Source organism: Nelusetta ayraudi, unplaced genomic scaffold (genome assembly GCF_046127955.1).
Source record: "Nelusetta ayraudi isolate G7.1 ecotype Tasmania unplaced genomic scaffold, CSIRO-AGI_Nayr_v1 ptg000098l, whole genome shotgun sequence".
In the NCBI taxonomy this organism is placed as follows: Eukaryota; Metazoa; Chordata; class Actinopteri; order Tetraodontiformes; family Monacanthidae; genus Nelusetta; species Nelusetta ayraudi.
The window spans coordinates 760,001-785,553 of record NW_027466148.1 but is presented as its reverse complement, the minus strand read 5'-3'; the positions used below and the strand labels follow the sequence as shown (position 1 = coordinate 785,553).

Genomic DNA, 25,553 nt, shown 5'->3' with positions numbered 1-25,553 from the left:
TCTGCTGTGGCGCCCCCTTCAGGCAGACACCGGCGTTGCCTGCGTCTCGTGCGTTCGCTAAAAAAATCCAAGCCTCCTCTCTGGCGCGCGAGGAAATCGTGTGGGTTTTTTTTTTTTTTTTTTGTCGTTTTCTTTTTTCTTTCGACAGTCCAGACTTTGAAGATGAAAGGCGGCTTTATGTACTGCGTGATGGACGAGCCTCCTCCTCCCCCTCCTCCGCCAGCTGCCGCCGTCTCTACTTGTGTCATTATTATGGAATTTTTTTCTCTACCATTAACGTCTGTTTTTTTACCCCCCCCCCCCTCCACTGAAGCCGTGTTGTTATTTAATTTATTCCTCGGCTCAGAACGACGCTGTAATGACGATGCTGCGGCTGCGCTTTTTTCCCGTGTTGTCATGAAAGCGACGGAGGGGAGAGAAAAAAACAACGTTCATGTCGCTCTTCCCTCGCCTGCCTCCTCTCCCCCCCCGCCCCCCCCTTCCCCTTCCGCCCCCTGTCCGCACCACGGCTGCAGCTATTGGCTGAGCTCGCCGTGAAATCGTGACGTCTTTATTTTGTGTTTATTGTTTAGCGGCACCGCCAGCAGCTGGTTCACCAAATGGCAGCAATAAGTGCCGGCTTGTTTTTTTTTTTCCTTTCTCTCTCCCTCTCTCCCGCTGAACCCCCCACCCCCACCCCCCCCTCCAACCACCCAAAAACAGCCTTAATTGTTTTAAGATGAAATATTACGCTTTAATTAGCCAAAGCTGTTTGCCGTAAAACCGTCCGAGGCGTCGTAAATCCAAACTGCAATCGTGTTTTGGGGGGTTTTTTTCCTCATCTTCTTCTTCCTCTTCCTCTTCCTCTTCTCCCTTCCTCTTCTTCTCCTTCTCCTGCCGTAAAGCTGCCAAATTCCCTCTCCGGGTGTCGGCCATTAAACAGGCGGCCGCGCCTTTAGAAATGCAGAGGAGCGCTTTAATGAGCTCGGAAGCCGACTCGGCGTTTCCTCTCAGCGGGCCGCCCGTCTTTGATTTCAGCCCATTATCGCCCACAAAACAAGGCCGCCTGCGCCGCCGCTGCAGCCATTTTGTAGCGCAGATGTGAGTGGCCCTGCTTCTCCAGAGGGCCCCTGAAACCCCAGCACCCCCCCGCCCCCACACACACACACCCCCCACCCCCAGCCACCCGTGTCGCTGCTCGTACAGGAACACTGATTCATTGAGCCGTTGGCTTAAAACCTCCAACACCCCCCCGACCCCCACCCACACCCCCAACACCCACGACAGAAGAAGGAGGAGGAGCAGGAGGAGGAGGCAAAAAAAAATCGAAAGTACCTGCGAATGGCGGCTGTGTGTGTTTTTGCGGAAACTGGAATAAATTAGTGTCACTTCTAATTAGCCCGTTTTAAAATAGCGAGCGGCCGCCGCCGCCGGCTGGCAAGCGGCGGGACAACGCCGGCCATTCATCGCTCAGACCTTCTCCGTTTACTCTGCGCGTGTTTCGAACATAATCAGAAAGCTTTTTTTTTCCCCCGCCGACTTCCTGCCCCCCCCCCGCTGCCGGCCGCACACTGACAGCTTTATGAGGAACATTCCCAGCAAGATGCTTCCTCCAGGCATGAGATCTACCGCAAAGGAGATCTCCTCCTCCTCCTCCTTCACCTCCACCTTCTCCCTCACCTCCCCCTCCTCTTCTTCCTCCTTCACCTCCTCCTCCTTCACCTCCTCCTCCACCCCCACCTCCTCCTCCACCTCTTCCTTCTCCTCCTCTTCTTCCTCCTCCACCTCCGTTTTAGCGCCTCGAGGGGCGGAGCCTCGCACGTGTTGCACACACACCCACCTGTGTGTGTGTGTGTGGGGGGGGGTTGGGGGGGGGGGGGGACGATCAGAGAAGGTTGCATCTTCTCACTGATGTCACTCGTGCTCTCTTGCTTTCCTCCCGTCGTTCCGTCCGGAGGCGCAGAAAAAAGAAAAACAGAACCACACAACAGAACCAGGGGGGAACTAGATTCACCTTATTTTACGTTTCAGCCGCCACCAGAAAACCAAAAAACCCGCTCAGGTTCCCCCACCAGGCCTCCTGCACGCCCCACTGTAGAGCCACGAAGGGCTGTCTGGGTGCTGGTGCTAGTGGTGCTGGTGGTGCTGGTGGTGCTGGTGGTGCTGGTGGTGGAGATGTTGTGGGTCACTGGAACGACGGTCTGAGTGAGCGCCGCTCGCCAGCTGCTTCACTCTGGGCCTTTTCTGCCCTTCTGGATCAAAGAGAGCTGAGCTTCAGCAGCTGCAGATGTTGATTGTGTGTGTGTGTGTGTGTGTGTGTGTGTGTGTGTGTGTGTGTGTGTGTGTGTGCGTGTGCGTGTGTGTATGAGAGTTTCTGTCTCTTGTCTGTCTTCCTGTAATCAGACGTGATTGAATAAAACCTTTATAAATATTTTTCTATATATTATTTCCATTTGTACGTTTTTGCAATTATTACATTTTTTTAACCCCTTTTCTCTTTGTTTTTCTTCACCCCCCCCCCTCTCTCTCTCTCCTCCAGTTCGACAAATACACCCCCAAGCTGGACAATCCCTTCATCAGACATTCAAACGTGAGTTTTGTTCTTTGTTCCTTGATTTTTTTTTCTTCCTCTCATCAATCTGCCGCCAACTTGCTATTTATTTGCATATGGCAAATCAAATATTGGACATATTTGAATGTTGCCGCGGGGAGGAGCATCGATTGTGGCCATGGAAGGATTGTGTGTGTGTGTGTGTGTGTGTGTGTGTGTGTGTGTGTGTGTGTGTGTGTGTGTGTGTGTGTGTGCGTGCGTGCGTGTGCGTGTGCATATGCTCAAGTCCGCTACTGTTTCTCTCTGTTTGATTTTTTTCTTTTCTTTCTGTTTTGTGTGTGTGTGTCTGTGTGTTTTGTTTGTGGCGTCTTCCCGTGTCTCCCATCCCTCCTCCTACTCCTCCTCCTCCTCCCCCTCTTCTCTCCCCAGTTCTTCCCCTCCTACCCCCCCACCATGCCAGGCATGCCCCCGCTGCTCCCTCACTCAGGACCCTTCAGCTCGCTGCAAGGAGCCTTCCAGCCCAAGGTCAGCCCCACCCCCCCGCCCTCCGCCCGCGACAACTCACTCACTCACTCACTCATGCATCATACCAGGCAATTTTTCTTTTCAGTCTTTTTGTTTTTTTTATTTTATTTCCACGCATTTTCCACTTTCTTTTTTTTTTTGGTTGTTTTGTTTGGTTTTCCTCTTTCCCGCCTCACATTGGCCACAGCGGTCGCCTCCCGTTTCACTTCATGCCAGCTTGAATGCACTCTAGCAGTGCTGAGCGATGGATGAGTCAATAATATATTTGAAATGTATGAAACTATTTTTTTTTTTGTCCTGCGTGTTGCCCACCAAAGCCGATGATGAGGTCTGTTGTGGCTTTTAAAAGTCTGTGCAGGGACAGTTTCCCCCAGCAGGGGGACAAATAAAAAAAAACTGTACACGGTTGTGGAAAAAAAGTTTGCAAATACACAATATAAAATAAATACAATTGTTGTCGTGAAATACCTGCCAGATAGTTTTTTTGCAAAAGGTTTTGCTGCATCAGATTGTTGTTTATTGTTAATAAGACAAAAATAACAACACTAAATTCTTGTACTTCTTATATTCTTGCAAAGCAAAGCGAAATCGGAAAAACTTTTTTTTCCCACCGCTGTGTATAATCTGATTGGACTCACAGTGACTGAGTGACACCTGCTTAATGCTTAATACAACTCCTGTACAAGTACAACAACAATCAGGTGATTTATTTTCCGCCGCTTCATATGAATAAATTTATGTTTTCTCTTCCCGGGATCCCCGCCCTCCTCCCCCTCCTCCTCATCCTCCTCCCCCCACACCCCCCTGCCGGAGGAGCCGTGAGCTTGTCAAACATGATCCTTAAGATCAACCACCCCCCCACACCCCCCTCCTCCTCCCCACGGCGTTTATATCCATAAATCCATCCGTAATCCTCCTTGCAGACTCCAGCCGACCTGCGGCGGGGTCAGAGTTGCGTGCTGACGCATGACAATCAGCGCCAAAGATGAGAAGAGATGAGACGGCGGCCTCATGCTGCGGGAGAGGCGAGGGAGGCAGTGGAGGGGGGGCCGGGGTGCAGAGCTAGTGAGGATGGATGGATGGAGGGAGAGGGGAGGAGGAGGAGGAGGACGAGGAGGAGGATGTGAGGCTGTCTGGCAGATGCCCAGCGGCTGTGACCCGGTGTAAGCCACCAATCAAAGCTGGCCTAAATCCTCTGGCCCTGTTCCCAGGGGCCGCCGCCGCCCAGGGGCCCCTGGCTGTCAAAGGCTCCTCCAGATGGTTCAAGAAAGAGTCCTGCGCACCCAAAGCCTCAGCTAATTCTCAGAGTGGAGCTCCTTGCCGGGGGGGTTCGGGGGTGGTATTTGCCGAGCTGGTGACCCAGGTCACCCCCACCTCCTCCTCTCACCCTCTCACCCCCCCACCACACGTCCCTGGTGTACAGTGAAGGGACGGATTAATCAGGCTGATGGCGGCGCCCCAAAAGACTTAACGAGGGTATCGGGCTCATCAGAGGAGGTGTCGCTGCTGCTGCTGCTGCTGCTGCTGCTGCTGTAGGGCCCCCCTGCCCACCCCACCCCCCACCCCCACCTCCTCCTTCTTCTTCTTCTCACTGCCGACATCAACCGTATCATGGCAGTGGTTGAGGATTAGCGAGCTGCTGAGCGACGGCAGGAGATAAGGTTAGAGCGACGCCCCCCCAGGGAGGAGGAGTTAAGACCTCGAGCTGTCGCTCAGCAGCGCCACTCTCGATTCACTCAGGGGCTTTTTTTTTTTTGTTTGTTTGCTCTTTTGTTTTTTTATTGTTTGTCTTTTGACTTCGAGTTGCTCCTTCTAATGCTGAGCAGTTTAAAGCTGGAAAACACACAAACACACACAGCCTTGATTTTAGCCAGCTCAGATTTATTGATTGCCATGCGTCTCTCTCTCTCTCTCTCTCTCTCTCTCTCTCTCTCTCTCTCCCTCTCTCTCTCCCTCCCTCTCTCTCTCTCTCTCACTCTCCCTCTCTCCCTCCCTCTCTCTCTCTCTCTCCCTCTCTCCATCTCTCCATCAGGCCTCCAATCCCATCGACGTGGCAGCTCGTCCCGGAGCAGTACCTCACACACTCCTACAGAAAGATCCACGGGTAAGAGAAGAGCAGCGATGCTTTGCGTTTGATTGGATTTGCATGAACACATTTTTGTATGTGTGTATATATACATATATATATAATCACATACACATGTGTTGTGCTGTGCTGTGCTGCGCTGTGCTGTGCTGTGCTGTGCTGTGACAGTAAGAGTACAGGTACTACCCGAAAAATTAGAATATCGAGTAAAAGTTGTTTTATTTTGGCAATTTAACATAAAAGATGAAAGCAACAAATGTTATTGAGCCGTTACACGCAAATTGACATCTCAAGCAGTTCCTTGTTGTAACTTTGCTGATTAAGATTTTGATAAAGATTTGACTTGAGTTTTTGAAATTGAGGGGTTTTTTTTAAGCTGCAAGACCTGATCAGCAAAATCCAAAGAAATAAAAACTTGAAACATATTGATTTGCATATTATTCGTTAATATAACATGTCAAATTCACTTTTTAAGTTGGAATTGCAGAAATACTACAACCTTTTCAGGATATTCTAATTGTCTGGGTAGTACCTGCACATTTCAGTACATTTTGGTTGGTTGTTCAAAATGGTTTTGAAACATCTGCCATCAAAAAAAAAGGACATCAGGCTATCAAAATTGGCAGTGTCAAGCATTTTTAATGGCACCCAGCCCTACACACACACACACACACACACACACACACACACACACACACACACACACAGATATATAGAGATGAGGAATCAGGCTAATCAGTGTCTCCCTGCAGATATCGGATCCCTTCAGGACGCCGGTGCGGGTGAGTCCCTCCCTCCCTCCCTCTTCTCTCCTCCGCTAAATGATTTTTTATCTCTCTGGTCAAACTACAAAGTGTGAACCTGTGAATTCTCCGGCCCGCCGCCACTTCTGGCAGAGTTTACGGAGAGCGTTCAGGTTTTTATTGGAGTGGAGTTGGTGTCGGCTAGCGCTCGACACTCAATCTCTCCCCCCGCGAGGCGGAGGGATTCCTGACGCGGTCGCACCTTGTCGTTTGGCCCAGAGTCTTTCACTCTAGCGCCACCAAGAGCCCGGCGCGCTAACCTCCCGGTCTGTCTGAAATTTCTCAGAAACCTGGCAAGTGGTGCGCGGTGCACGTCCAGATCGCGTGGCAGATCTACCACCACCAGCAGAAGATGAAGGTGCGTGTCCAGCGCGGCGGCAGCGGCGGCGGCGGTGGCGGTGGGACGTAGCGGACTCGGCTCGTAGCTCAGCAGCAGCGAGTAGCAGGAGGCAAAGGCCCTCAAGTGTTTGCGATGGTGGGAGAGAGTTCTCGAAAATACTGCGAGAACTTTTTGAAAGTGGGTCAGCGGCGGGCGGCTGCTTATAGAATAAACGGAGGCACGTATGCAGTATAGTCGCTGTGTGACTCACTCAGCACTCCAGGGTCCCGTGTTGTTGTGCTCTTGAGCAAGGTTCCTGCAGCGCTGACCCGCCAGTCAACTCCACAGAAATGAAGGATTTACTTGCCCCACTTTTCAGAAAGAGGTGCGTACAAGTTCTGGAAATTGGTCCTTTGTGACATCACAAAGGGCTCCGATACCTCTCTTCACCGTTCCAGTCATGTCAAAAGTGCAGCAAAGCGTCAATTTTATTAGGAAGCTGTAAACAGAGGGTTAAATGTTGCTCTTCTCTGGAGATCTGAAGGGCCAACAGTTGCTCCTCACTGACAAAGGGCGCTGTTTCCCCGCTTCTTCTTCTTCTTCTTCTTCTTCTTCAGCTGACATCCTATATCTGTTTCAATGACAGCCAGCCAGAACTGTTTCTCCTCCTCTGCTCAGTCCGCTTCGCTCCGCCGCCGTCAACGTCTCAGCTGTCCGACTCCTCCCCCACCTCCTCCGAACCTTCCCTCCATCCTCATCCTCTCTCTTCTTTTTCCCTCTCCCTCTCTGGCCACTCTAGCAAATGCAGCTGGACCCTCACAAGCTGGACATGAACGGGAAGCTGGACCTGTTCAGCAGACCACCGGCTCCTGGAGTTTTCCCAGGGTTCCCCTACCCTCACGACCTGGCGCGACCCCTCTTCTCTTCCACAGGTCTGTCCATCCCTCCTTCCACTCAACGCTTTTCCCAGACTGGTCACTCCCAACGATCCCGCAGCTTCCGAGAGAGAGAGAGAGAGAGAGAGAGACAGAGAGAGAGAGACAGAGAGTGTTAGAGAGAGCGACTCCCTCCCGGGTTTGAGACCATGAGCTTGGATACGATTTCCCCTCCTCCGCTAACAATGAAACTATTTTTTTTTTTTTGTTATCCTCCTCCCTGCCCGCCCCCTCCCCCCTTTTTTCCTCCTCTCATGTAATGTTCACTTAATTACAGTGCGTTTGTAGTCAATGTTTTTGCCAGTAACGGGAGTGGAATGTGTCCATGAATATGGATGACTCTCTGTGAGGTAATTGACTGATTTGCCCTGCGTTGGAGGGCAGCGGCGAGGCGAGCGGCCTTTAACTGCTAATTATGCAGTTGGTGTGTCAGAGGCACTCGTCTAATTGGTTCTTTCATTAACAATTCATGGACGGTGGCGGCGGTGTTTTCAGTGAAAGAGGGCCGGCTCGCTGCACGAGCAGGCACTGACCTCAATAAGCAGCCGTGGAAGCAACGGCGAGCAGCCGCGCCACTGAACGGCTGGAATTAAAGCGGCAAAAAAAAGAAATAAATCAAGGCAAAATATGATATGCTAATTTGCCGAGCGGCGTTTACTCGCCACCCGTGTCCTCTCCTCTGCTGTTTGGCTCGACGTGAGGCTGCTGGATGGAAAGGAGGGGGAAATAGAGAATAAAATACTGCTTGGGGTTTTTCTGAAATTCTACAATGAAAGGCGCAGCTGGTTGCGTCGCATTTCGCGTCATTCCTAATGTAGCTCTTTGCTTTTAAAAGGCCCGCTGGGTGGTATTAGGGGCACCTGGTGGAGAGGGAGGGTACTGCCTTGAACACTGTCACGTTATAGCGGTGAAACTGAACAGATTCGCAGTGGCTCAACCTCCTGATCTGATCTCCATGTGAATGTTTATTATTAGCAAGTCATTGTTTGGACTCTTATAACATATATTAATATATAACATGTATTTGTTTTAATCTGGTTCAATGTTCAGCTGTTCCTTGAAATTTTCCCCGTTGGTCCTTTAATATTTTTTCTTTCTTTTTTTCCCTTAACGTGTATATATAGGCTCTGGCCACCCAGCTCCATCCCCATATGGCCCCGCCCCCCACCCCAGCGGCTTCCTGCCTCCTAGCCACTTGGCAGGTAAGTGTAAGTAAACCCACATTCCAAAAAAGATATTTCCTCCTATTTTCCCCATTGAATATTTTTGTTGCTCCCAGCCCTCCCGCCCGCCCCCCCCTGCACCTCCCTCCACCCCCACCCACCCCCCATTCGCCATCTCTTCCTCCATCACCCTCCGTCTTTCTTTCTCTCGCCGTTGAAGCGCTTTACAAGCCTCCGGGGTGCCGTTTGAGTCCCGCTCACTCCTAGTTTTCATCCGCGGTTCAGTTGAAGGTTAATACGGAGCCCAGCTGGCCACCCCAGTCAGTCAGTCAGTCAGTCAGTCAGTCAGCCCTCCACCAAACACCCAGTCAGTGCCAGCGGCGAACAAAAAGCCGTCGTATAATCAGCCAGCGTGACTCATAACCACCTCCCCCTTTTTTTGTCCCCTTTTTTTTGCGGTGATCTTAATAAACGTGCGCCCAGCATTGCGTGGAGCAGCGCGAGGTGCTTCACAGTTGTTGGATTTATTTACCGCGCCTTTAATTTATTTTTTTGCTGGGGTGGGCGGGTGGGCGGGGGGGTTGTTTGTTTTTGTGCATTCATTATATTTTTCCGCCGCTCCTACCTCCAGACACTGTTTGGGTTCAGAGTGGCAAGTTGATTTCACGCAGTAAGCCCTTGAGTCAATCCATTTTGTGCTTATGAATACATAGTGCGGCGAGGAGGAAGACTTAGCGAGGCTCCGCCCGGGGAATTGGTGTGTGAGGCAGAGGAGATTTCTCAATTGTTTGTCTTTTCCGATATATTAACGAGCCCCAGAGCTGCAAATCCTTAAGCCCTAATCTGTTGATAAGTTCTGCCGTTTCCTGATGGATTTCTGCTGAATTAATATGGAGCCTGCAAATTAACAGTTGATGAGCGCCGTGCACTGGGTAAATATTTGTGCTGTTCCAATAAAAAAAATAAAAAAAATTCGGAGGCTGCGGCGCCCGGCGGCGGCGCCCAATCAGACACTGACGCTTCTGTTCACTCACTCTGGTGTCTGAGTGGACTCATAGACTTGTGTTGTTTTTTTTTTTACCCCCCCGCCCCCAGCCGCTCGTGCCCCTGGATTTAAAGGGGCGGCTCATCCAAAATAATCATCATTTGCCCATTTGCTACTCACGACTTTCAGGCTCTGCTGACATTTTTCTAATTCACTTCATGTCGTGAACGGAAATAAATTCCAGCCTGCAGACAAGATTGCCGGCAGCGGCTGCTGTCATTTGTGCTGACGCGTCAGTCCAGTCTTGTCAAGGCGACGCTAACACCGTGTTGTTAGCCAAACTATACATTTCAAGGCTTAAAGGGGGCTGCTGCAGCATTGCAGCTCACTGAATAACGTCCCGAGGCCTCGGATGGATCGCTTTCCCTCCGCAGAAATTCTTGGATTGGATGGATTGCAAAATGTGCAAAAGAACCCAAATCCACAAAATGTAAAGTTTAAAAAAAAAATGAATCGCTGCCGTGTGATTTTCGGGGGAACTCATCCTTTGAAACCAATTTGTCTTTTTTTTCACAGATTAAGCAAACAGACAAGACAATATTTTTGTAATGCACGGCCTTTTGCTTCTTTATGGCTGCGGTTTAATACATGTATTGCAGAAAGATCGACGTGTGTCATCCACGCTCGTCTCGGGCTGCTGCAGACCTGATGGTGGCGTCCGCACGCGTGGAACCGCAGCTCCCAAATATATCAACACTTGTTGTCAGCCGAAGAAAAACACAACAGTTGAAAAAGCTGTTTTCCTTTTGCACCGCGTCCCGATGGATCCACGCAAACGCTACACACACACACACACACACACACGCACACACACTGGACCTTTCAAATGGTGTGTGTTTTCATCTCCCGCCCCAGCGGCTCAGCGCTAATTAGCCCCATGTGGAAGTTCTTAGTTCCCAGAGTCCCCTGGTTAGGGTCAGAGACGCCTCAGTCCAGCATAGCGGCGGTAAATCCAGCCAAACGCGGCCAGCCAGCCGGCCAGCCAGCCGGCCAGCCAGCCGGCTGTTTTTGCAGGATTATCAGCCAGAGATGTAGGGCGGCCGCGCTCAAACAACCACAAGCTCGCTTGTAAGTGAAAAGCAGCGTGTAGCGGGTCGGTGTTGGGTGTCGGGGGTGGGGAGGTGGTGGTGGTGGTGGGGGGAGTAAGGCGCTCGCTCGCCAGCATCCCCCCCTCACCTCCTCCCTCCGCCAGCCCCCCCAACCCTCCACCCCGTCCCCCCGACAGATTTTTTTTTCTTTTGCTAATCCCTCTTTGGCATTTTGCAGATCCTTTCAGTCGCTCCAGTTCCTTTGGCGGCCTCGGCAACCTTTCAAGCAGTGCCTTCGGAGGATTAGGCAACCCCTCGCTTGGTAAGCGCTGGCCTCCACCGCTCCCTACTTGAGTTTGGCCCCCGTGGGCCAGTAGCAGAGCAGGACAGGACAGGACAGAACAGGACAGGACAGGACAGGGCGCTGGGACCACAGGGAGAGCCAGGTGGGGGAGGGGGAGGGCGGGGGGGAGACACTTAGCCCTTGTTTCTGTGTCCAAAAAGCTTGGGGGGGCCGGCGGGGGGGGGGGGGGGGGGGGGGCAGCGAAAAAAAAACCCACCGCAGCAGAACCTCCTCCACAGCAGGCTCAGCACTGCAGCTGTCGACTCACACTCACTGCTCAAGCGGCTAGCGGCTAACGGCTAGCAGCTAGCAGCTAATGGTCTCTTGTCACCAGCAGGTCTCCATCACTAGCTGCGTTTCCATTACAGTTCTTATATATAATATAACTTTATATATAATATTTCTAAAATTTCGACAAAGTGCAGTTGCCAATTGCAGGTGTTTCCATTGACTGGTGTGAACCGCAGAAGCCGGAATTCTCCGCAAATCTCGTCCCGCGAGATTTGAGGAGAATTCCGTTTGCTTTTGTTTGTTTACATTTGTTTGCTGTCAAGAATGGTTGTAATATTTTTCTCTTTGATTACTTTTAAAAAATAATACATCTCCTCCGTCCAATCATAACACGCCATTTTCACTGGTCAGTGAACTGGTCACATGAGCCCGTGCGTCACGTCCGCTGCACATGCAAATGAGAAAAAAGTGTTTCCATGACACTTTTGCCATATACTTGTATAACAATATGTCTGAAAAACCGCCTCGTGAGAGCGTCAAAACCTTTCAGCCTTATTTGAGAGGTTGTTCCAAGTTGAGGTGTTTCCATCACCAGGTTTTATTGCCATGTTTAGGTTTTGCGCAATTCTACGCGTCACGGAAACGCAGCTACTGGCGAACTTTACCGCCCTTCAATCTGACTCGCTTTACCTCCTCATCACACTCTCCTGGTCAAAGTCTGCCCTTTGTGATGTCATGAAGGGCACCAGTTTTAGTCCTGCCCTCCCACCCCACCCAAATTAGGTTTCAACCTAGTTTGAGGTGAATTCCAGGAGTTTTTTTTGCAACAGGCTATAAACAGAGGGTTACATTTACTTTTTTTTTTTAATCTTTTTTTAGCTCTAGCGTTTTATCTTTTTCTTGTTGTTGTTCTGCTGGAGTCCTGGATGAAAAATTAAGACAGGATTTGAAGAAGAAATGGCCCCAACATGTGACCTTTAACGATGCGACGAGCCTCGTCCCCTTCAACCCCCCCCCCGACCTCCCGCCCCCCCGCATCCTCTCCTCCACTCTCCCCCTCAGCCTCTCTCACTTGTCCTTCTCTTTGCATCCCTCCTGTTTTTGAATCGGTCCACCCCCCCGCCCCCTCCACCAAACCTCCCTGTGGTGAAAATGGATGTGATTGGAGGAGGCGTGCTGCGGAATGCTAAGCTCCCCCCCGGCTTTTCACGGCCCTGAACTCCAGAGGTCCAGTGAGACCCCAACAAAGAGAGGAGGGGAGCCCTTTAGTCCCAAAGCAAATGAGTTTTTCTTTTTCTTCTTTTTTTTTCCTCCCCCCCACCCCCCTCTCTCTGGTTGGCTGGGGGGAGGGGGGGGGAGGCTAACCTTCAACTCTCTCTAACAGCCACAGTGAGCGAAGCCTCCAGAGACAAAGACAAAAGCAGCTTTTGTTGTCGACTCTTTCTCATCGTCATGTGTCCTCAAGAAGGTTTTGTGCCCAATTAACTTACACTGGCTCGCATGCTCTCCTCCCCTCCCCCGTCCTCCTCCCCCTCCTCCCCCTTCTACAGGGTCTAACAACATGTTCGGCTCCAAGGAGGGGCCGGGGGGACTGCCCACCTTTGGCAGTCCCCACCACGACACCTGGAACCGGCTCCGGCGCACCCCGCCCACCTTCCCCACGCCGCCGCAGTGGCCCAAAGCCGCAGACAGCGAGCGGAGCGGCTCGGCCAACAGCCACGAGCGGGAGAGGGAGAGGGAGCGCGAGAGGGAGCGAGAGCGGGAAAGGGAGAAAAGAGACTCGTCGCTTGGGAAGGACGAGAAGGACAAAGACAGGTGGGTTTGCAGCGGCGGAGACAAAGACTTTGCACTGGGTTTTTAAATACAGTATTGTACTATAGAGCTTGCAAATCACAATTTTTTGATTTGGCCGTCAAACGATAATTTTTTCAAATCGGGATTAGGCCGTGAATTACCGTAATTAATCGTGATTAATCGCGTTTTGATTTGCATGTTTAAAATTGTGTTATTTTCCCTTTTTATGTCCATATTTATGTAAAGCAATTCTCAACGTAAACACAGTAGCTAATGTAGCGCAGCGGCTTGAGGACCTGACTACGGGTGAATGGAAGGGACAAAAGGCTTGTGATTAAAATGCAATTTTAAAAAATAGCGCTTCGTCATGGCTTTTATTTAATCTCATCGCAATTAATGCTGACACTCTTTTTTTTTTTCATCATCATCATCATCATCATCATCATCATCATCATCATCATCCAAACAGAGATTCTGTGGATCGCAACCGCCACTCCAACCGCTCGTCCCCGGCCTCGGCGCCCGTCAGCTACCAGATCAGCAGCCTGATCCGCTCCAACAGCCAGAACTCCAGCGACTCGGGCCGGCATCACAGCGGCAGCGTGGACCGGGTGCGCGAGGCGGAGAAGGAGCTGCTGGAGCGCCACCGCGAGGCCACGGGCCTCGTCGACGTCAAGGTGAAGGAGAGCCGCTCGCCCGGCAAGGAGATGCTGGAGCGGAGGCCCTCGGAGGACGCCATCAAGCCCGCCCAGCGCTCGCCCTCGCCCTACTCCAAGGCGCTGATGAGCGAGCAGAGCCTGAAGCTGGCGGGCGGGCCGCCGCCCACGCTCAAGGACGGCGAGAGGAAGGAGGCGGCGCCCGGCGAGCACCTGCACAAGGTGAAGAACGACATGAAGATCAAGGAGGAGCGCAAGGAGGAGCAGGAGGTGATGGTGGTGAGCTCGGAGCCGGCGCCCCAGCCGCCCTCCCAGGTGCTGCCGCCGCCGCCGCACATCGGCCAGCCGGGCAACCCCCACCACCACCACCCGCCCCTGCCCCAGCAGCCGCCGCTGCCGTCGCCGCGCGCCAGCGACCTGCCGGCGCCGGGCCTGCACGGCATGCCCATGGCCCACTCGCTGCCCCTCTCCATGGGCGCCATGCCCCAGATGGGCAACCTCAACGTGCTGGACCGCGCCCGCATGGCGCCCTTCATGGGCGTGAGCCCCCTGGCGGGCCGCGAGCGCCTGCCCCACCCGGCCTTCCCCTGGGACCCCCTGCGGGAGGCCTACCGCAGCCTGGACCTGCAGCGGCGCATGGACTTCCAGCTGCGGGCCGAGCAGGGCCACCGCTTCCCGCCCAGCGTGTACGAGCAGGAGCGGGCGTACCGCGAGCGCGAGGCCCACGACTACTCGCACCACGAGCACCTGCTGGAGGTGCGGCGGGAGCACGAGCGCATGCGGCAGCACGCGGAGGAGCGGGAGCGGCTCCACCTGCGGGAGGAGCTGGACCGGGCCCGGCTGCACCAGCTGCACCAGTCGCCCATGGAGGGCCACCTACCGCACATGCCGCCCTTCATGCCCCACCTGGGCGGGATGCCCTACCCCAGACTCAGCCCCTCCACGGGCCACAACGGGCCCCTGAACAGGACGCCCCCTACGGCCGCGCTCAGCGCGCCGCCACCCCTGGTGCCCGCCGGCAGCGCCAGGCCCGCCTCGCCCAGGAGGACTACCCCCCTCACCACCCAGGACCCCAGGGACTACTCGCCCTCCCGCAACCCCAAGGAGGTGGAGGCCCGGTAGCTTCCCGGGGTTGACGAGTTGTGCTGAACCGAAATCTCCTCCCGAACTCGACGCACTGCTCTCTCACCCCCCCACCCACCCACCCCCGTGCTCACCCCCTCCCCCTCCCCACCGGAGAGAAGCGAAACTCCTCCCACCCGAAGGAAAGGCTTTGATTGTACAAAGTGAAAGAGAAGAATCGGTGTGTACGGCTGGCGAGAGCACGGGCCATGACTCTATTTTTAACAGACTCTGACGTTGGCTAATGTCGGTTACAGAGAACACAAATGTGTGTATGTTTATTTCCGACTTAAATATTTGATAATAATAATAATTATTAATATATTAATCCAGTACCTTTTTTCGGCTTTGTGCGAAAAGAGGGGATCTGAAATGAGTTTGTACATTTCCTATCCTTGTTCCATGTGTAGATATGATTTCTATGAATTTTATGTATTTTGTGCATTAGTCATGCCTTTTCTGCGATATTTATCCCAGTTGGTTGTGATACATATCCACAATGACCCACTGTAAAGACTTGATTTTTTTTTTTTATTATTATTTTTTCTTTTTTTTTTTTATTTGGTTTCGGACTTCACAAATTTAACCTCATGGTACCAGGATATCCTCAACGACGACGACGATGTACGACGTTACATTACTGTTTTCTTCATTTGTTTTTTGCCTTTTTGAGATATGCAGATAAATATATATTATGAGGTCTTTGTTGAGTCTCTTCTGTAAAAAAAAAACAAAAAAAAACAAACAAACCAACAAACACAAAAGGCTGTAAATAACCTGTTAATATTCCTTCGCTGCAAAATGACTGTGTAAATTTATTAGCCTTTTTAACCATTTCTAGAAAAACAAAATGAAATCAAACACGAGGGAGAGTGGGGGGAAGGAGGGGGGTGTGGCTACTGACCCGGAGCCCTGAGGGCTGATGGGAAGTCTGACCGCAGGGTGTTGTACGAGGGCCTGGAAGGATCATCTGCAATCTATGCAAAGCAGCACACAGCACCCTAACGAGGAGGCCCGACGGACGGAACCTTGGACGTTTTGACGCAAAAGGGGGAGAGAAAAAACTCAGATTGACCTGTGTTCATATTAGTGGACGAAACCACGGCGGAATTATGGCAAAAGACTCGCGAGTCACAAACTGGACCAGCCCCCCTGCCAGCCCCCCCGCACAGGAAAACAAAAGAGACTTTTTTTTTTCTTTTTTTTCCCCCCGGCGGGCGGCAAAAAGGACTTTCTCTGTCAACCTTGTGGTGTTGTGCAGTTGTTTTTCTTAGACTCTTGTATACAAAAAAAACAAGTAGAGTTTTAGGCGTGCAAAAAAAAGACAAAAGAAAATGAACATTCATGGTTTAAAATGTACGGAATAAAGTTTGGACCTAATGTCACACGGCGCGACGCCTGTCTTTTCGTCGAGTCTGGCTGTCAGTCTGTCTGTCTGTCTGTCTGTCTGTCTTTGCCACTGAGCCTTTGATCCACACACAGATTGCTAGGTCTCCAGAAGTCTGATTTCAGAATTTGGAAAAGTTTCTGTCCCTTAACATGTAAGCACATGTAATCTGCTTTTCAGTGTTTCTTAATGTCTTAAACCAGGGGTCACCAACGTGGTGCCCGTGAGCCCCAGGTAGCCCCCAGAGGACCACCTGAGTCGCCCCCCGCAGGCCTGTTTGAAAAATAGCACCACTCACAACAATAGCTGTGTCTAAAATTCTTTGTTTTTTAGTAGAGTGTAGCAAACTGGTCTCCCTGGTCTGACTTTACCATGAAAACATTGTTGCATGACTGGTCTAATTGCTCCATTGCTTCACAATCAGATCCGTTCCACTCCACCCATATCAATAGAAATTGACTCCATGTTTTCCTGGTTTCCTACACTCACAGCTGCACCACACAGGCATGATCAAACACACACCGAAGCGTCGCTAGCTGCTAGCACTTGCACTTGGTTTGGGTTTCATTGCCTCTTCTACAGAGAAGATGGACATGAGGAGGATTTTTATAGAGAGAGAGAGACAAAGAAGAGCAAAGTAAGTCAGAGCTAACAGCTAAATTGCTTTTTTCCAAGGCCAGTCACAGCCAGCTGTTCCGATAACAATGTTGGAGACATTCATCCTTCTGCTAACATTATGATTACAGCTGAGGTAGCTATTTGTGATTCAGTCTTAATAGACCTGCAACGTTTTTGTAATCTGGATCGAAAATACAGTATGTTTTTGTTTTTTGATGTTCAGGCGTCTGTTTCAGGCAGAAAACGTTGACCAGGATTTTTGTTTTGTTTTGTTTTGGGGTTTTTTTTGTGCTTTTTTCGTCCTGATAGTAGTTTCATTTCTCATGGAAGTCTTTTTAACATAGTACACATATATACATTGACCAATGTACCTTGGTGGTTATGGTGTCCACTATGACATATTTCCTTCATGTCTGCTGTCAGTGCTGACCACTACAACCGTTTAAACCTTTCAGTTTCTTCATTATCTGCCAGAGCAGCTCAATAAGGAAGTCAGTTATTCATTGGCTGCTTTTCAGAGAGTAACGGTAAATACAACGAAAGCAATGGTATTGAATTTTCCACCGCCTTCTCAGCCTTCCCGTCGGCCGCCGCGCCCCCACATCCAGAGGTCATATTGCCGCCGCATGGCTTAGCATGTGCTCGCTAGCACCCTGGTCATTTTGAAAGAGTGCGTATTTGTTTTTCTTTAAAAAGTCAATCCATCGCTCAAAAAAAGCTCCGAGGCGGAGGAGCGAGTAGCCTAAGCCGCCAGATCATTTGGGCCATCATCTGTCATACGCGGGCGTGCGGAGCTCTTCAGAGGGGATCAATGCAATGGGGCCCGGGCAATACAGGGAGGGACTAATAGGACATTGATTCTGTATGAAAGCAGGTTTTGAGTGTTTGTGTTGCAGGTAACCGCTATCGAGCGGCAGCCCAGCGGCGTATTGACCCGTGGTCCGGACTCATTAAGAGGACTAATGCCTGGGAGGCAGGCGATTGGACAGAGAGGGTGGGTGGGATGGTGGGATGGTGGGGGGGGGCGGGGGGGGCTCTCTCCTCTGCTCAACCTCCCCCCTCGGCGCATCGCCACTCATCTGCTTTTCTAATGAGGCCGGAAGGCGCTGTGGAGCGGGCCGCCGAGGGAGCCCCGGGGCGCCCCCGTCCGGTTATTGACAAGCCCTGGGCCCCTGGGCCCCTCGGCCCTGCTTGTCTAGAGATGGCCAATTCATCCTGATAATACCCCGACTACTCATCTCGCCGCTGTTTGCGCTGAGACCCACCAATCCCGCCCGCCGCTGTTAGCCCCTACTGACAGCGTGGATCAAACTGTGGCCAGGTCATTAGGGCTGTTATTGAAAATCAATGGCGCTCCTGTGTCTCACACACTGCAGCAGCGGCAGCGCCTTTTATTTCCACCCCTTCCCTCCTCCTCCTCCTCCTTCGCTTTAAAGGGATCCTTGAAAAGACTGTTTTCCAGAATGGGCCCCGGCATATTGGGAAGACTTAAATCACTATCACTTTCAATTTAGGCCGCCCTGTAATTGAGCCACATATACCCTCGGACGGGTAGCATCTGCGGGAGGCCGGCTTCACCCTAGCGCCGCGTGTGCCTCCCGTCCTAATCATCTTGTCAACAACTGGTACTTAACCCCTGTACTTGTTACCGGATTGTGATGCCCCCCTGTAAAAGTTATTTACCAGGCAGGCTGCGGTTTGGAGAGAAACCCGCTTTCCATTTCCTCCCCCTCTCTCCCCGTCCGCCTCACCTCACCTCACTCCCCGCACACACACACACACACACACACACGACTCCCATCTCCACGCTCTCCATCCATTTTACGGCTGAGTGTGGGACGGCCCTCCGGAGATGAAAAGCTCCATCAATTTCACTCATCGTCTGGCAAGGTCAATTTATTTCAGCACATAGTCCATCATCAGATAAGAATCAATTGACACATTGCCTCGCATATCCAGGCCCAAGGTGGGTTACGGCAGCTTCTGCGCCTGTCAGCTCTTTTCAAGAGCCATCTCTCACCGGCCCGGGTGACGGATTATCATTTTTTCCACCTTATTTACTGTTAACAATTTGAAACGCGCTGCCTGCTCTTGGATGGAGCGATTGTTTTTTCCCCCGACAGCGTGTCACCAAGAAAGAAAGAAAAAAGCCGCCTGCGATACAAGATTGGGTTTCTTTTTTTGTTTTGTGTTTTATTTTATTTTTTCACCCTCCTCCCCCTCAACCAATTTTCACATTTCACCACCATAATCCCAATTAATAGGATACGCTGGTATCTGAGGTAAGACATTGTCTTATTGTTCCGCTAATCCTCTTCATTTATCTGTGAGAAACCTCAATGCTGAGGGTTTTTTTTTTTTTTTTTTTTTTTTGCGGGATTGAATTTTCCACGCTTCCCAAATACCTCCAAAAGTACTTGGCACGGAGCTCAGGCCCCCAGATTCAGTGGCGAACAGTGGGGACGGGCCTGAGGGGGCTTTTCACCGAGCACAATGGCAGCTAATAACACAGTGCCAAGCTAATAAGATGGGCAGCAAATGAATGGTTGGGCTCGAGCTGCTCTCTCTCTCTCTCTCTCTCTCTCTCTCTCTCTCTCTCTCTCTCTCTCTCGTTCACTTTCCGCCCGTCCACCTCCCCCCCTCCCCCGGCCGAACACTAACCCCCCCGCACCCTCACCACCCACCCACCCCCGCTGATAAAACATGTATGAAAGCGTTTGTGAGCCGCTGTGCCGAGGCTCCCCGGACTTTTCCCCCTGCGAGGACTAATGCATTAGTTCCCATTTGAAGGCTGTTTTGAAATGGAGATTGCTTATGAGAAGGGGGGGGGGGGGGGGGCACCGTCCCGCCGTGATCACATTTGGGTCGGCCAAGGCCTCGGAGATTTAAGGGGGAGCAGCGGTGGCGGCAGTGGTGGCGGCGGGTTCAAGCCCATCGCTTGGCAGCAGGCGGGGGGGGGGGGGGGGGGGGGGGCAATCCCCAACGAGAGCCTTTCTAAAGCGCTAAACTACATCTGAACTGTGAACCGGGAAAGAGAGAGAGTGCCCGGTCGAGAGCTTCTCGCTCGCCCTGGATTCCTGCTCACAGCGGCCTCTTTGTTGTTTGCGAGCGCCTAAAAAGGCTCTCGCCGCCTGCGCGCGTCCTTCCCCTGCTCGGTTGCCGTCTTTTTTTAGCCCCCTCGGCGTCAACAGAGCGGCAGCTGACAGAAAGCAGGCCCGCCACCGAGGTGCAGAGACTTGGGAAGGGTGTGTTGGAATTCCAGACGGCGGTGACAAAGTGTTGTTGTCTGAAGTCTTCCCACCTCTGGACCCCCGTGAGCAACAATCCAGAGCCTCTCACTCACCCCAGCAGCAACAGCGCCAACCGTGGCCAAGAGGTTGTAGTGCAAATCACCCACCACCATGGATATATCATTAAGACCTGGGAACCAGACTGGTAATATGGCTGCGCTGCTATTTTATTCCCCAGTGGCCACTCGTGGTACTGTAGCCAAAAACGTATGTTGCCCAAAAAGCATTTTTTTTTTCTTCTTTCTGTAAAACAGCTGACAAGAAACCTCTGTCCTGAAACACAATCCATAGTACACCTTTCTATAGCATTTTTTAAAGCATGAGCTTTTAATCTTTTTTTCTTTTTCTTTTTTTAATGTTTAAAGGCCAGAAAATAAAGTATGAAGAAGTCACAGGAGAGAGGGAGGAGCAGCAGAGAGTTTAGAGAGCCGGCCGGCCAAAATAACTTTTCCACTTTGATTCAATTTGGAGAATTCTTTTTCTTTCCAGCCTTCACTGGAACCTCAGAGTCCCGCCTGCTGCCCGTATTGTGCACATAACGCCGCAAAAATGAAAAACATTTATGCAGCTGGGTTGCGCCTGGCAGCAGCGGCGGCGCTGTCGTCCAGTGGAGCCCGCTAGATGGCGCTGTGCCGAGCCACGCCACGCCACCCGCCTCGGCTCGGCTACGGGCACTAGACAAGAGAAGGCTCTGGGGAGCTGGAGGGGGCGAGGGGGATCGCTTCGAAGCGCGTCTCCAAAAAAAAAAAAAAAACCCGGCAGGATTTCAAGGCAAACGGAGGCCATACGCGGCGGCCGCCTCGTCCAACTTGGCAGCGGCGGCCGCTCATGATTAGCCGCGGAGACGTTAATCAAAAGTGGCTCAGCGTTTGAAGGGGCGGCGGGAGACGCCGCCAGCTGGTGACAACATGGCTTGCGCGCGGCGGCCAAGAGCGAAGTTTGTTTGAATATGGATCTCGGCGTGACCGTATTTCTCCAGAGCTCAGTTAGCAGAGCGTTCCTTGGCTCATCCCCGGGATCTCCTCAGAGCCGCTTGGCATACGGGGAGGCGGAAGTTTTTTGGGTTTGGGTTTTTTTTTTTTTTTCCCTTCCTCCTCCCCCTCCTTCTTCTTCTCCTCCTCCTGCTTCTCCTTCTTTCCTCCAAGCCGCAGAATGAGAATTAGCCGTTAGCCCGTCCCCTCTGGTGCTGCGGCCGTATTCATTAGCATTTATCCAGGCCGGCTGCTGGCGGACTGGCAGCATCCACATCTTGGCGGCCGTGTGTGAGAGGGGTTTCCTTTCCAACACTAAATTATGAAATTGACAAAAAAAAAAAAAAAAAATAGGGGGGGGCAGCAGAGAGAGGTTGTTTTTACAGCCTATGAATTAATAACACGTTTAAAAAATAAAACGTGCTGTCCTTCCGCATTAAAGCCGCATAATAAACGCAGGGCTGAGAGACTGAAGCGTGGCTGCAGCCAGGCCTCGGCCGCCGGCGCCGCGCAGCATCTGCTTCCTGCCGCCCTGAATGAACGACTCGCTGTCTCTTCACTTCTCTTCGCTCAGTAGTTCCGTGGATTCGTCAAGCAGAGCGTCGCCTGCGTTAACGCTTTGATGGCACTTGGTGCTCAGATCGTCGCGCCGTTTGTGTTTTGTTTGAGGTCCTGGTTTGTGCTTGTGATTGCGACTAATGCCTGTTCCTCTAATTGGTTTCCTATTTTATTTATCACCATTAGCCGGAGTTGCTGGCCCTGCTTTCTTCCTCTTTGTTCCTTTTCGCCCTAATGATGATTGCCCTCATGTGTGCTTCCTGCGTCGTTAGCCCCACCCAGTTTTCAGTGACCCCATGGCCAAGCAGCTCGCTTTTTCAGTTCCTTCGTCCTCTTCTTCTTCTTTTTCTTCTTCCTCTTCTTCTTTTTCTGGCCTCCGCCCACGAATTCCCCCCGGTGGGTTTTGCTTTGTGAAGGAAACCGTCTCTCGCCGGCTCGGCAGGAGGATGATTGCTGGCGCGAGAAGTTTGCTGTCGGGTTTTTATTTTTGAGAGCAGAATGGAGTTGGACAGGAGGCAGACAGCGCTGCGGCCAGCGTGACGCAAATGGAATTGAAACGGTCGAGGAAGGCGGATGTGCGAGCCTGACCGAGCTCAGCGGGCCATTAAAGGTCCCACATTAGAACAATTTTCTGATTGTAATTCATCGTCTTGGATTGCAACAGCCGGTAACAATTAACTTTGGACGAAGACTGAAGCACATCTGCAGAAAACAGCACATTGAGCCCCGGTAACGGATTTTAGCGTCCTGCGAAAAATACTGCTTTTGCGCTCTCTGTGACGTCCCGATTGGCTGGTTTAAGGAAGGAGCTTGTCTTATTTGCTGGTAGTTTATGGATAAGCTGATCGTACAGGGCACAAAAGTAAATTTTGAAATAGAATAGAACTTTATTGATCCTCCAAGGGGGAAATTTGTGTTGTTACAGCAACAATAGAAACACAAGGCAGAAACAGTAGCGATGTACATCGTACATGGAACCTTTAACATCTCTGAGGATTCATTTTAAAGTGCCATTTATGTGTGTTTTAACTATTGGCTGTATATAAAGATGGGCGGAGCTTCCAGGTTCAGAATGAAGGCCAACACAGATGCAACCTGCTATTTTATCATTTGGCCAGCTGGGACCACTGAAAAATGGTCACAAAAAGACTAAAGACACTAAATTCATACCTTAGTTGGTTCAAATGTTTTTGTTGGTTTCAATTGCTGCTAAAATTGATTATGCAGCCTCTAATTGTCCAACTCTGTCAGGTCATGCCCTCATGCTCCAATCACCGGCCTCCTCCGGTACCACCCACATGTCCAAATATGGAATCATCTGATTTCAAAACCATCTGGAAGCTCAAGGTGGCGCCGACTGTGAAAACAACTTCAGGGCTTAATTGGGTGACGTCACAATGACCCCGCCCACCTTCCTACACGCAGCCAATGGTTCTATCCATACTCCTGTGGGAACCTATTGATCTATCTTGCCTTAGTTAAATTTAAGAGTTATCACACTGTGAGGTGTGAAGGAAGAGGCCCATGTGGGCGACTCTGCTGTGGCCTTCCCAGCATTCCACACCCGGCTTTGTTTGCCCCCCCCATCCTTCCCTCCCTCCAGCGCTCTCTCTCTCTCTCGCTCGCTCGCTCGCTCGCTCACTCAGAAATGTGTCTGGCAGCAAAACATGCTTGAAAGGCCCCTTATCTGCTATCTGGGCAGGAGTTCCATGCACCCAGATAACAAACGCTATCTTATCTGGCTGTGTTCATTAATGTCACAGCTTAAGGGGGCTTGTTCTTCCACTTGCAACGAGGCCCGCCGAGCGGATTGTTTGCAGATTAGTCGGCGCAGGCCTCTGGAGGCTTTGGAGCACGTTCAAAAAAAAAAAAAAAATGGAGAAAAAAAAAAGAAACGCCTCGCCTCAGAACGTTGACGTGTGTGTGTGTGTCTGTGTGTGTGTGTGTGTGTGTGTGTGCACATCGGCGCCCTGGTTTCCAGGGCAGCGATGCCGCGCAGTGGCTGGCATCGTTAGTCGAGGGGAGAGACGCAAGGTTGCACTCATCCTTCCAGACGAGCCGGTCGCGTCGGAAAGTCGGAAAAATGAGTCGTAGATGAGCTCGGACAGCCGCCCACCCCTGGCCGATGACGGCGCCGTCACACAATTATTTTTCTTTGATTTGTCGTTGGGCCGCCCATCAGCCAGCAGCCTTTCATCAGTGTCACAAATTTTAAAAGGAAAAAATCTTTTTCACCCGCTTATGACACCAACACAGGAAAAACATTCAGTGCGCGGTATTTCATGGTCACCCTCCCTTCTCCCCTCCTCTCTCTCTCTCTCTCCCTCTCTCTCTCTCTCTCACTCACTCCGTCTGGCCAGATTCATGATCGCCCCTTTGTGACTGGGGAGCGAGCAGGCAGGCCTCCACCGGCTGCAGCCATCTGGCTATCTCGCCGCGACCCTTGGCTACACAGTGGCTCACTCAGCGATTGATTGCGGCGTTGAAGGCCAGCTATTTAACACATCACAACAACAAGTGCCGCTTATCCAGTCGGTCCCCCCCCCCCCCTCCCGGCCCCCACCCCCCACCACCACCACCACCACCCGCCTTCATGGCCTGGCTTCCTGCAAGCCTTACTGCCCGGGAATGTCTCTTATCTCGGCCCTTCCGCACCCCCCTCCTCCCTCCTCCCCCCTCACCCTGGACTGGCCCTCATCGGTTCGAGCCGGATGGTAAATGCCTGCGTTCCTGGTTGCGTCAGGTTGCGACGGAGCTCCGCTGGGAGATGCAGCAAACACGTTGGTTGATAAGAGAGTTGGCCTTTTTAAAGCAGGGGGGGAGCACAGCGTTTTCATATTTCTGCAGCCGCTGGGGGATGTGTAACCTCGGAGCAGAAGGAGGTGAAAAGACTTCTTTTTTTTCTTCTTCTTCTTCTTCCTCTTCTTCATCTTCTTCTCCCTCCCCCAGCAGGCTCCCCAGTGTTTAGACCAAAAAGACTGACAGATGAAAATAAACCTTGCCGTTCCATATCATTAAATCCCCGCACTCTCACCTGATTACACCCGTATTAGCCTCCATTCTTCTCCCATTATTGTTCCTTCCAGTGAAACAGGAGCTGATAGCGGCCGAAGGCGCCGCTCGCAACCTTCCCATCTCCCGACTCTTTGTTGTCGGCCCGAATGGTTTTTAAATGAAAAGTGCCAGTGTGGTGTAATTATAATTCCGGGGCTATTATGAAATCAAATATCACAATGAATGTAATTTTATTTGCTTGTAATCTCCCTCACCCAGGCTAATAGGCGCTTTCAAAAAGGGCACGCTCGGGGGGGTTTAAACGGCCGACCATCTCTAAATAGAACGGCTGCACCGGCGCTCTCGCTTGCTCGCTGTCTCGCTCGCCCGCCCGCTCGCCGGCCTCTGTTCTTTTGTCTTTGATACGCCGGCAAAGCGCTTGACAGTCTGGGAGACGTGGGAGATTTGTCGGCCTGTGATCTCCATGCCTCTCTGACAAATGAGCGCCTTTGGCAGGGCTGCTGGAGGTGCGTCTCCTCTGCCCTGCTGGAATCCTGATGAGGCTGCGCCGGAGCTGCCGGTAATGAAGTCGGGGCGGCCGACCAAACCGCCGCCAGGAGTGACCTTTAATCTGCACACATGCAGGTCGTTTCCTGGCGCGAGATGCCTTTTTTTTTTTTTTTTTTTTACCCCCCAACGCCGTTATGGCTTAGCACATCTTTTTTCTTTTTGTTTTTTTCCCCGACACGCCACGGGGAGAGAAACACTGTGTGTGTGTGTGAGAGAGAGAGCGGGATTGAGGCTGGGGGGAGGAGGGGGGCTTGCAGCGAACACAGCAGTTAAACCAAAACGAATACAAATTCAATCATTCACGCTGCGTGTTACGGCTGTGAAAGATTAACATTTTATATTTCCCCACAATTAGCACTGGCTGGTGATTTGTCTGTATTGCTGTTTGACGGGTGAGGTCATTTAGAACGCAATCAGCATCCAGTCAATCTTCATTACGGCCGAGTCTGCCGCTCCATCAAGCAAAGAAAAAAATGGGAAAAGCGGGGAAAAAATGGCTTGACATTGATTTTTGCATCGCAATCTGCGTGTCCGGCTAATTCCTCCCGCAGCGCTATGCTAAAAGCCTCCCACCCTTTCAGTCTG

At 51.6% G+C, this 25,553-nt stretch overlaps 1 protein-coding gene across 8 annotated transcripts in view; it reads left to right on the top strand.

The window, feature by feature from the left end:
- Positions 1 to 15,965, top strand: part of fbrsl1 (fibrosin-like 1) — a 44,542-nt gene extending 28,577 nt beyond the window's left edge. For 3 of the 8 annotated variants that reach the window (XM_076048255.1, XM_076048250.1, XM_076048256.1), the window contains exons 6-15: positions 2,519 to 2,569; positions 2,960 to 3,055; positions 5,088 to 5,159; positions 5,894 to 5,923; positions 6,231 to 6,302; positions 7,063 to 7,195; positions 8,323 to 8,400; positions 10,673 to 10,756; positions 12,559 to 12,823; positions 13,272 to 15,965. In XM_076048255.1, the coding sequence (XP_075904370.1) occupies positions 2,519 to 2,569; positions 2,960 to 3,055; positions 5,088 to 5,159; positions 5,894 to 5,923; positions 6,231 to 6,302; positions 7,063 to 7,195; positions 8,323 to 8,400; positions 10,673 to 10,756; positions 12,559 to 12,823; positions 13,272 to 14,580 (2,190 nt within the window). In that variant the 3' untranslated portion in view covers positions 14,581 to 15,965. Of the gene's footprint in view, positions 1 to 2,518; positions 2,570 to 2,959; positions 3,056 to 5,087; positions 5,160 to 5,893; positions 5,924 to 6,230; positions 6,303 to 7,062; positions 7,196 to 8,322; positions 8,407 to 10,672; positions 10,757 to 12,558; positions 12,824 to 13,271 lie in introns of all 8 variants that reach the window. The other 5 variants (XM_076048251.1, XM_076048249.1, XM_076048253.1 and 2 more) reach the window with 3 other exon arrangements.
- Positions 15,966 to 25,553: the final 9,588 nt, after the last annotated feature.